This window comes from Trachurus japonicus, chromosome 10 (assembly GCF_045865225.1).
Source record: "Trachurus japonicus isolate A0001 chromosome 10, Traja_1.0".
Lineage (NCBI taxonomy): Eukaryota > Metazoa > Chordata > Actinopteri > Carangiformes > Carangidae > Trachurus > Trachurus japonicus.
This window is the reverse complement of record NC_140916.1, coordinates 12800896-12812412: the sequence shown is the minus strand read 5'-3', so window position 1 is coordinate 12812412 and position 11517 is coordinate 12800896. Positions and strand designations below refer to the sequence as shown.

Sequence of the window (11517 nt, the reverse complement as noted above, 5' to 3'; positions counted from 1 at the left end):
TGAGCTTTTAAAAAGACAGACAGATCAGTTTGAGGTCACAATTTGATGGATTATGCTATAAATCCTGTTATATTCTCTATTCAAATAATGCACTCCAGAGTACAGCTGAATGTCGTTTGACTGTTAGTATAGGCAAACATGAATTCATTTGTCTTGCATTAGTGTTGTGTTGCCTGTTTTCTCAGAGGAATCAAGCGAGAGTGTCCATTTCAACAGATCTAAGCAAATCATTGGAGGTTTAAAAAAAATACAAATAAAAAGGATGGCGCAAATACATCAACATAATGATCTGAGAACTTTTTATTTGCAGCACCTCTGGTCCTCCTCAGAATTCAGTGGCACGTTCCCAGAACAGAAAGTACTGAATCATTCATAACTGTCTAATCTCAAAACAGGTTCTGCACTGGTGGTGGTGGTGACGCTCAGTATGTCAAACCATTCACTTCCCTCTCTGGCACAAAAAACTCAGAACCCCATCTAGCAATGTTCACATACACAATGAGAAATAAAAGGGCATTATGTTCACAAACACATAGTACAGCAAGAACAGGTAAAGAGTTACTGCTTTTCTCATCACTTCTTTTCATGTCCCAGAACTTGCTTTGCCAATAAAGATGAGGACAAGTTCTTCATGAATAGTTTCTATAGCTTTAGCAATGACAAATAAAGTGGTGTGAAAGAGCTCATCAAAGGCAAGAGTTAGACGAAGAGGACGATTAACATGTCAAGGTTGATCTTATGTACTCTGGTTTCCCACAACTCCTCTAGATAGTGTTGCTGGACATTTTGGAATCGGGAGGCTTTTGTCCACGCTGTCTGAGCAAAATGTTGCTCTATTGTTTTTCTGTCTCTCCCCACTATTCCAGTATTGATCAGGAATAATGGTCCTCTTTCAGTCACTTGAAGAGAGTGGTAGTAAAGAGCCATGTACTCCAGCAGCTCTCACTCACTTTGTGCGCATCAGACTTCAGAGCAGACAGAGCTCACTGGTTTACTCATCACACAATTTTCAGACAAGAGCTTCTGTTGTTACAAATCTTCACAGGTATTCACATACTTTGTGTCTTTTGTATCATACATATCTGCTTTCTGTAGAAAGCTGAGAGCAGGGTTAGTCCACACAAGCGATACTCTGAATTCCTTTTGGCTTGACTTGATCACAATGAAAATGTACAAATGTGCAGATTGGCTTCGATCTGCAGAAGTCGCCCACAGTCCGACTGTGAACCCTGGCAGGTGGAACTGGACCACAGAGACACAAAAAATAGAAAAACAGAACTGCTGTACATATTTTAGAGAGGGAGAGGAAATGCCACACAGTCCATTTTCCTCTGAACTGCACCGGTCCTCCCATCTGCTTGGTACTAGGAGGGTCCTCGTCATGCTCCCCTGCAGGCTTTAGTGTCCATTGTTTAGCAGATGAAGGAGCATCGACAGAAGGCCGAAGGCAGCTTGCAGCATTAGGCTGGGAGGTGAAGCAGAGTTGGGGAGGCTGTTAGAGGGCAGGGTGGCCTGGCCCAGTAGCAGTTCATTTCCCAGGGCCTGGAAGGAGAAAGAGATCAGTTTATGACTATTACTTTAGGATTGGGATTTTACGAGGTCATCATTACTCATAATGTCATTGTAGATTGATAACGGTGTAAATAAGGTAAAGACTGAGAGCTAGGCTCTGGTGGAGGTTAGTACTACTAACCCTAACCAGCCACAACACCTTCGCACTCTGAACTTTTGCTTTATGAGATGGTCACCGTGTCAAATCTCAGTTTGTTAGAATTATATAAATGTTCCTTAAAGTGACACAGTCCAGGTTCACTGTCCCAACAAATATTTACATATGTAATTATGTTTTTATGATTCTCCACCCCTGATTTGATTTGCCTTGTCTAACATTGAGAAGAGTGCAAATGGAATAGACTGAATGTGCTCGTCTTTTTGTCAGGGTGTTATATATATGATGCTCATTTTCATCTCTGGCTCAAATCCATCAGAAAAACATAATAATCAACCTGATATTTGCAGTGGAAATGTAGCAGTCACATTGTGAGTAAAAAGTGCATTACTTAAAGCCAGTGTGTGAAGAATTTGAACATGTACCACATTTGACAGCCATAATTTTAGTTTCAAAACAAACCACTCTAACTTCCAACAGACTACATTCACCCAACAAGCAACAGAGAACGACTAAAAGCATTGCATATACTTCACCAATTTTATCCCTCTAAATACAAAACTTGCCCCATGAAAATCACTTGGGAGTTATAATCGTGATATACAAAATCCACAAGTGGGGGCTTTAAATTTTTTTAATCCTAGTTTCATTGTTGTACCTCAGAGTCATGCTTATTTCAGGTGTCTGAAATTGGTTCGACTGTGGAGCTGCTAAATCGATCACTGACCATGACAGAAAACTGCACACCTGTGTTGGTATGATTGTATCCAGAAGGCTCCTCATAGTTTCTATGGTTTCTGGTGGGGAAGTGGTGCTCCTGTTCTCCCTGTTGCTGTGGCCCATGCTGGGTGTACTGGGATGGCTGGGAGTCGGCTGCTGGTCTGATTCACGTCCAAACGTCATGAGAGCGTTCTCTAAAACATGACACAGGGTAGTAATAAAAAAAAAGATGCAATTAGACTTCAGCGGCATCATCTTGATTTGTTTTTATCGAGTTTCACTCATGGGGATACCTTCAGTTTAGAGTTGTACATTTTGCATGCAAGCTTTTGCTGGGCCAGAGCTTGTTTGGATTTGGTCAGCCGGAGAGCAGAAAAATAGAAAATAATCAGTATTCTCTTCATGTATCCAAACTGCACCTGCCTCTCTACATCAACCTCATTAACTCATAGACCATTTGCACCGGCCAAACAACTCTGAGACCTCTCTCTGTATCTTTTCTAGGCAGGGGGCCCGAGGAAAGACTGGCCAGAGATTCACCTCGCTGCATACGCCAAGCAAAGATACTCATGATGTGTACAGGTCCAGTGATATACATTTTAATACTCCCTGAGGACCAAAATAAGTTCAATTTATTATCCACACTCAAGAGCGGATGTCATGATAGAAAGGGTGTTGGGGTGAGAATGAACATAAGAAAGAGTAACAGAAGACAATAAATGACATGTGCAGCCTTTCCATTAAGGTTGATGTAGTGCTAATATGAAATGATCTCATGCGTGTGCTCACATGCCTTTCTGTCCATATTATTCCTTTCATTATTAACTCAGCATTATTTACCGTATATATTTCCTCTGGTTCTAAATTTACCAAGCGTACCTTCATGAATCTGTAATGAACACACCTGCAATATAGTAAAGAACTGGTACCATGTTACACTCTATTCAATAGTCACTCTATCTTTAAAGGGATATGCCAACATTTTTTTTTTTTTTACGTGTCTTGCCTCACTCCCAAGTCCATGACAAGCAGATAGACACCATCCTTTTGACTGTGCGTGCAGTAACAAGGCAGAGATTATATCGCCTGTAATTAGCTTAGCTCAAACGCTGGAAGTGTAGCTATAGGTAGTGTTAGCCTGCCTCCACCTAAAGTCATCAGAGACACTCTTCAGCAACTCTAAACGGAAACCGGCGGGCCGATCTTCGTCTCAGAGCTGACAAAACTCTCCGGTAAGGCATCTTGAGCGGTAAAATGCCGGGAAATGACGGGACGAGATCGGTCAAAACGGAGGGTTCAAGTAAAGACGGTTTATTTTGGTTCAAGCTAGCTACATCGAGGGTAGGTTAGCTTCCTATTTCAAAGTGAAAGCACAAATTCTATCATCATGATTTTCTGTATGTAAAGGGCAACGGGTGTTTTATTTTGTGAAAGTAACCGGAAGTAATCGGAAGTGCGTTGCGGATGGTGTCTATCTGCTTGTCATGGACTCAGGAATGAGGCAAGACACGAAAAAAAATGTTGGCGTATCCCTTTAACTCTTTACTGTGGTTTCAGGTTTGTGGCTCCATGGCAGTGAGTCAGCTGGCTGATCAGTCAGTTGGTTAGTCGGCTGAAATAGGTCAACATTCATGGTTTTCAGATGAAAAAAAACCCAACTAAAACACAAATTACATGCTCACTGGCAAGTATTGCCATCGATTGTCATGACATTTAGCATCAGCATTCATGCCCTTCCTCAGGTTGGCTGGCATGTCGAAGATTTGGGGGTATATTTTATGAATAACTAGTCGACTTACATGCGGATGGTTGCCAAAGCTCTTTTTGATTTAAGGGGTTAAAACAGAACATGACTAAAAGTTTCCATGAATTTGCTGCCTTAACTTTGTCAATCGAAACGAGGAAAGGAGAAAAAAACAAGTACATCATGTGGAGATTTTTATAAATATACAATTACCTAAGAAGCACCGGGCCCGCTCACTTATAATTCACTAAGAAATGACTGTCTGAACACCCAGGCTGGATTACCAAGGAAACAGTATGACGGGGATGATTAATAATAAGAGGAGATGAAGTGAGTGAGTAAATGGGAGAGGTAAAGAGAGGGGTGGGGGAGAGACTGCATAACATCTACAAAATGCACAGGATCTTTGAGTTAAAAACAAATCTCTGTCTGAGGGAAAATCTGACAGCTCTTTATTGTCACTCTTCTCTCTCATTACTTTATTTGCTTTTCATACCAAGCCTGTTTCAAATGTCTGCAGGTTATCAGTACAGATTATTCTGATTAGGGAAGGACATTTCTGTATTTCATCTCATAATGAAATTACTCAGGCTGTTATCAGTGGCTGAGTGGAACGATATGAAACAGTAGAAACAAAACAGACGACTGAGGTATCAGTGGAGGCGTATTTGTTTCAGACACGCAGTGATGGCGTTCTCATCAAATACTTGTTTTATACCCCGAAGGCCGACAGTGTGCACACTGAGAATAAAAGTGTCCATATGGTGACTTTATCTCATGTGATATGGATGTGGTGCTTCCTATGCAGCATGAATGCAACAAGCTGCTTTATGTGTCATTTTAACAGCCTGAACAACGTCACATCTTTACTGCTCACGGCCAAAAAATAGTCACATAACCACTGTAAACTGTGCCTCGTCATTTTTTACTCTTTGATTTTTGTACTGATGAGACAAACCCCGGTAAGACGATCCTGTTACCTTTGGATGGGGCAAAGTGGATGTGGCTGTATCCTTGTGTTTATATAAGCATTATAGCAATCTCATCATTTAACGAACAATGAAGAACAATCACAGTAAATGTGTTTCCTCTACTTACACCTTAAAGAGATTTCAGTTCTAGGCAAATTGATCCAGCATTTTGCAAAGCCTTATGTGCAGAGGAATACTGAGTGAGCTGGTTAGTTCCAGATAAACATTTTTCCGACCAGCTGTTGCATTGTAAATTTTTACTTTATATCGTATTCTTGAAATGGTGTATTATTTTGAAATGGGACTTCTCGTAGGCGGTGAAAATACGCTGATTAATCATCCACCATTCACAACAGTCTACTGCCTGTCTCGGTGCAGCACAATGTGCCGGTAATTCCTGGGGCAGAGACCTTTCTGCTGCAGATATTATACTTAGTGGCCATTTATACCTCATACAACCACACTTAAAAAAAAACTTAACTATGCCTTTAACATCTATCATCAAGGAAAAGTACAACAGTCTAAATATAAATCGCTGTAGTTCAGTTGTGCAATTTGCCTCCTGTAGCCCTAGTTTTCCCATTGAGACATTTTGCACTGAGTCATCACCGGAAACAGACCCAAATGTAGCCTGGACACTACTATCTAAAAGCTGCAGAGAGAAAGACGGACAAAGAAAAAAATGTATTTTCCCATAAAGGGAACATATTATGGAAATATCACTTTTTGAATATATTTGGGTGTTTAACTTGCCTTCTGGCCCCCAAAATGAGAGAATTGCCTTTCCCACTGCCACCAAAAGCCAATTGTTAGCGGGTTTAAACAGGTTTTTTGACCAGTGGGAAAGGGGTATAAGACACCTGGGAACTATTTTAATTTGTGGAAAAGGGGCATAATACGTCTCCTTTAAACTGCATAATGCAGGTGGTCAAACAGGACATTAAAGCAGAAGTCAAACTTTTTTTTTTACCTCCCGTACATATGAAAGCAAATACCTGTGTGCAATACATACATTGCAGTACATACACAATACATTGTGGAGAGACGAGAGAGTGACACTCACGGAGACAGATGTTGTCTGTGAAGGATCCCAGGAAGCCGTCACAGTCCTCTCTCTGGCTCCCACTGCCTGAGCAGGAACACCACGGAGCCACGCTGGATGTGGAGTTGTCAACATAGTTGGGAGTTATCGTACTTCCTGCAGAGAGAGGCCGCACCTCCATCAGTATTAAATATTCATTCTCATTTGAGTTGTTACTCATGTGTTTGTAGTGCTTATAGTTTTCTTAGACATTAATGGAGACTGCATTTCCTATAGGCTGACTGACCTGATGTAAAGGGATAATAACGTTCTAGTAGAGCGGGTAAACTGATATCAAGAAAAGACAGAGATACTGAAAAATATTTTCTCAATGTCTCCATCCAGCATTGCAATTTTTTTTTCAACATAGTGGAGGTGAGAATTCAAGTGCTTTGATAAATACGAGACAGAAATGAAAATGCCAAGTGTGTGTTAGTGCTGAGGGGTAGCTACCATTTGAGGTTCTTCAAGTGCATTACATTAGTGTCTCTCGCCAGTGTGTGAGGAAAAGAGGTGCTTGTTCTTTTTCTTTTCCATACTGTTCTAAAAACAAATTAAATGCACCTTGCATTACATAAAGAGGCTTTTGTTTTTCAGTAATGAGAGCTTTCTATGTTTCTGTATCTTAAACTTTTTCTCTTTTAGTTTCATTTTATTCTCCCACTCACTCCTTACCTGCTCTGTTTATTAATTCACCCTCGAGCTACAGTACCTCTCACTGATTCCTGCCTCTTTGTCCCTCTATCAAATAGCTGTGTTTTGCAAAGTTCACACTTCACATAAGGTAGCTCAGAGTTCAGTTCACACTCATTAAAATGAACTTACTGATGTTCATGCTTCACAAATAACTTGATTTTCATTTGTTCTGTTATTTTTCATGAACTTTGCTGTGCTGTTCTTTTTCAACAGATCCAGCTGCCCACTGCTCACTGTGAAGATAACTCTAAAAAGCCAAGAAAAAGCCACCTAAGATGGGTCTGTGGTAGAAAGATCAAATCCTTGAAGGTTTTTGAAAAAGCCAAATGGACATGTGTCATTGAAAGTGCTTGAATTTGAATATTTTCTCTTCAGCTAGAGTATGAGTTTGTGCTGTGTTGGAGAAGGCAAGGAAGCATAAAGTGTGTATCACTGTAACAGCACAGCAGACACACATTCACACATTCAGTCGTCTCTTTCTTTATTATCTGCCAGCTAATGAGAAAGTTCTCATCCTAAAAACGCTTCGTGCTTTAACACCTGTCTCAAACTATGCTGTGAAGGGATTATGAATATTAGGGAATTGGGCCTCGAAAGCTTGTGAAAAGTTCTCAGCTTTGATGATTTATGAAAGTGTGAGATCTCTGATTTAGAAAACTGATCATTAAGCCGGCTTGATTAAAATGACGTGATATAAAATAAAGTACAAGCTGATACCAAACACTCAACCACTGGCTTCATTGTGATTTTGCATGTTGTTTGTTGTAAACACTTCGGTGCCACCATAAAAAACACACGTTTTTTTGGCAGTTGACAAACAACCGTAGCATTTCGACCACCACCATCACCACCTTCTGTTGCGTGAGTAACGTTAACTCTCATGTTCAGGTCCATTAGCCGCAAACGGTCCAGCTAAATTTCAAAATCATGAGCAAGTTCACACACAACACCGTCACACACACCATATGGCACATGCCTCCTTTCCACATACTGTCTCTTTCCTTCTCCACCTGTTCATTTAATTTCTCCATATCTCTTTTTTTAATGTTTTCTGTCTATGTGTGTCACCTCTCAGGTGTGCACCTACCTATGAGCCCTGTGTAGGCGAGAAGACAGGCTCCATAGTTCCCTTGCTTGCAGCCGTTGGCAGACGTTTTAGAGGGTTCGCAGTCGTACTGAAACTGTGCCAAACGAGACCTACAAAAATAGCAGGCAGCGCTTGGTGAAAACATGACAGATCCCTGAATTGTTTCATGCAAATATTTTGTTGTTTGTTTTGTTTTACACATCCACATATCCCTTCTACTAACTTGTTCATTTAGTTAAGAGTTTGCCCCTCTGACATTTAAGAAATATTGTTGGATGTGGTGAAGACTGAAAGCATTGGACTGTAATGTGAAAGTGATAGAAAGAGTAATATATTTCATCCCCCAGCCCTGGGATCATTAGTAAAGCCCTCTGAGTGTAATGGGGCTGTGAAAAATAATGGCCATGACCAGAGATAGCAATGAGCGATAACTCTGATCCATCTGGCTCTTTATCTGTGCTAAATATTTAATGTGTTATTCCAACAGGCTCTCTGGGGTGTTCTAACCAACGGTGGTAGAAAGCTGTAGGGTAAAACAGCGGGGCATTTTTGCTGATTGAATGGCTGTTTATTTGGTTTCAAAGAGCTATAATATTGAATAGCGCTGGTCCAAATATGTATGAGTATTTCTAAAATCCATATCCAAGGAATACTTGAATTAAAGTGGGCATAATGAAACATTGGCTTTGCTGATTTGGGATACGAGGAAGAAAGAACTGGATCATTCCACACAACAAACCTGGGGATTATGATTATATTATAGCAATATGTTATATCCATTATATATTTCATTATATCCATGAGACCAAGGCGGAGAGACATAATTTTACAATCTGACACAGACATGAGAGAAAGACTGACACTGAAATAAATGGAAGCCAATTAAAAGCCTCTGTTATTTTCTATGTGCCAACCTGCAGACGTAGTCAGCTTTGCAGATCCTCATCTGTGTGATGCAGTTGGGTTTTTCCAGGCTTTCATAAGAGCAGCTGGGCACGATGGTCTGCCTCCGACGCTCTGCGCATGCCGTGTCCGTACAGGGGCAGAAGAGCAGCTCGTGTGTGTAATCAGCGGGAACACGGTCGAAGAACCTGCGCAGCGCCTTATTGCATTTAGGCCGGTTGCACAGGCCCGACTTGGCAGTGGGTTTGATACAAGCTGAGACATACTCTGTGCGCAGTTTCTGGCACAAGTCGTCCACATTGCAAGCCTTGGCAGCATCCAGGCAGTGATTCACAGTTGTCATGCCAACATCAGAGTCTGTGGAAGCAAGTAAGGTCAGAGACAAGCACAGATATCAATGAGAAACGCCAGCAATAGAGCAAAAAAAGGGTTTTGTGTGTGTATGTGAATAAGAGCATGTGTGACCAGTGGAATGTGTTTGGTTTATTTATTCAACATGCTCAGATATAATCTCTCATCTTTGTTGGAGTTTCAAAAGTTCAGACAGGCAGTTGGGGAATTAAAGTTCAGCTTCAAGGTAGAAGTGTCTGTAAATAAACAATGGAGGTACATTTCCTGAAGACCAGAAGAACAGTATTCATAATAGGAGAAAAATCTGGCCTCTGCAGCAGTTTTGAGAAAATTGCAAAATGACTTGAAAAATGAAATGTAATGAAAAAATTGAAAATAAGCATATGAATTATCTCCAAATCCTCTTTTTTTTTATTACCATCTTTGCACTTTGTCCAATTGCTTACAAAAAAAAATTCATTGTCAAAGTTGTTAGCACAAGAACTAGGTCTGTGCTCGTTACCTTCTACCTCGCTAATTGGGATGATTAAAATTGGAAGGCATATTGCACCACCAGACTTTTTAAAATCAGCTCAAATCCAGACTGCATGTATTCAGGTGTGTAGGGTGACGTCTGTCATTTCATTGACCGCTGTCCTCGATCTGTAAAAATGTGCGTCACTGTTACATTACTATAGCCTGCCATCTATTTGTTATTTCAAGGTTCCTGTGAGCAGCCAATCACTTTTTTTTTCATTAAATTGGATAATGATTCAAGGAGTTTCAGTGTTGGAGCAGTTTGAAAGCCTCATTGCCAATAAAGCATCAGGGTTAAAGCTGTGGTGTTCTGGCTTAAATGACCACTTATTGATTATTTTGACCACTGCAGCAGGGTGACAGACAGACAGTCATTCCTGTGGTCCATTCATGGAAGTGTCCACTAACATTATTGACCACTGTTATCAACTGAGAGTGGTATTGCTGATTAACTAGACAGAGAGCCAGAGAAAGTGATGTCAGTTATGATTTAAACTGTATCCCGAAACTTCATAAAATCTTTGATATCAAATTATCTTTAACAGATCTGAAGAGAGGATAGTTCATGTGGTCTGCTACAAAACATCAAAAAAAGAGAAGAAAAAAAACTGTAACTGTAACTAAAACATCAATAAAGAATTTCTCTTCTTGTCTCGGTGAATAAAACTGAACTTATGAACTGTGTGAGAGTGAATGCTGAACAACATCCTGGAGCTGTTCGCTTCAGGGTCGTCAGATTTTCTGCAGTGTGTTTATAGGTTGGTGACACTCGACAATTGTTCTGACTGCTGTGGTTGATTTCTTTTTTTCACAGAAAATCGCCTACATGTGGCTTTTACTTGAACTACTAGCAGCTTCAGACAAAACTCATGCAAATCAGTTTTTTAAGTTTTTTAAACCAATCTTTATCATAACCTCAGGCTACGTTTTAGAGCTGCATCGATTTTAAAGTTAGTCACTTAGTACATCTACAAAATGTAATTGGTAACTGTTTTTATAATCAGTTTTTCATGGAAAGCAACGTGGTTTTATTTGAAGTGTTGATATCCATAACGGTGTTTCGCCTGGATTTTTTTTTTTTTTTCGTCATGGCGGCAGACCAGTCTTTCCAAATGAATGGAAAAAATTATGATATCTGGCCTGTTGTTGGCATGGTGAGGGAGTAGGCGAAAAACTGCATAAGAAAATGTTTGTGATTTTAAGGACTAAAAAAAATAATCTCCTCACTCAGGCTTCTGCCTCTGGAGCTCTAGTCACAACAGGTCACCATGGGTCATAAAAGAGTCTGAGCCCCTCTCCCTTGATTCTCAAAAGAGATAATAAATATATACATTTCAGGTAAACACGCAGAGAAACCAAATCCTGCAAGGCTGGATGGTGGATCCTGCTGCGCTGGGCTTGGGGCATGGCTTGAGAATGGAGACTGCTTTGTTGTTATATCGCAAAGACAAAAAGAAACAAAATGGGACGTTTCTGAAATAACATTTTCAAGTGTGGGTGTTGCTTTTCTCTATAATATCTTGGTAAATTCAATGTGATTAATGGTTCTTGCGTTAATTTAAACTATGACTAATGTTTTACTTTCTTGAATGTAAGCATCAGTGAGTGTTTCACAGGGGGAAAATATAAAAAAAAGTTATTTCATTTACTGCATGTTGTCATTTAATACAATGTTTTCTTTCTTTAGGCTTGTTTTGATCAATTTAATGAGATTGCCTTGTTACATGCAGCCTGGGGCTACAAGAAACAGAGGAAGATATATTCTATCATGTTAAGGCA

The 11517-nt window shown here is 40.2% G+C and overlaps 1 protein-coding gene across 1 annotated transcript in view; it reads right to left on the bottom strand.

Annotated features, from left to right (window-relative positions):
- Window positions 1–282: 282 nt before the first annotated feature.
- Window positions 283–11517, bottom strand: part of gfra4b (GDNF family receptor alpha 4b) — a 47235-nt gene continuing 36000 nt past the window's right edge. The window contains exons 4-8 of the mRNA XM_085789330.1: window positions 8883–9228; window positions 7969–8078; window positions 6168–6302; window positions 2417–2583; window positions 283–1542 (exon numbers count right to left, since the gene is read on the bottom strand). Coding sequence (XP_085645456.1) covers window positions 1399–1542; window positions 2417–2583; window positions 6168–6302; window positions 7969–8078; window positions 8883–9228 — 902 coding nt within the window. The 3' untranslated portion in view covers window positions 283–1398. The remainder of the gene's footprint in view (window positions 1543–2416; window positions 2584–6167; window positions 6303–7968; window positions 8079–8882; window positions 9229–11517) is intronic.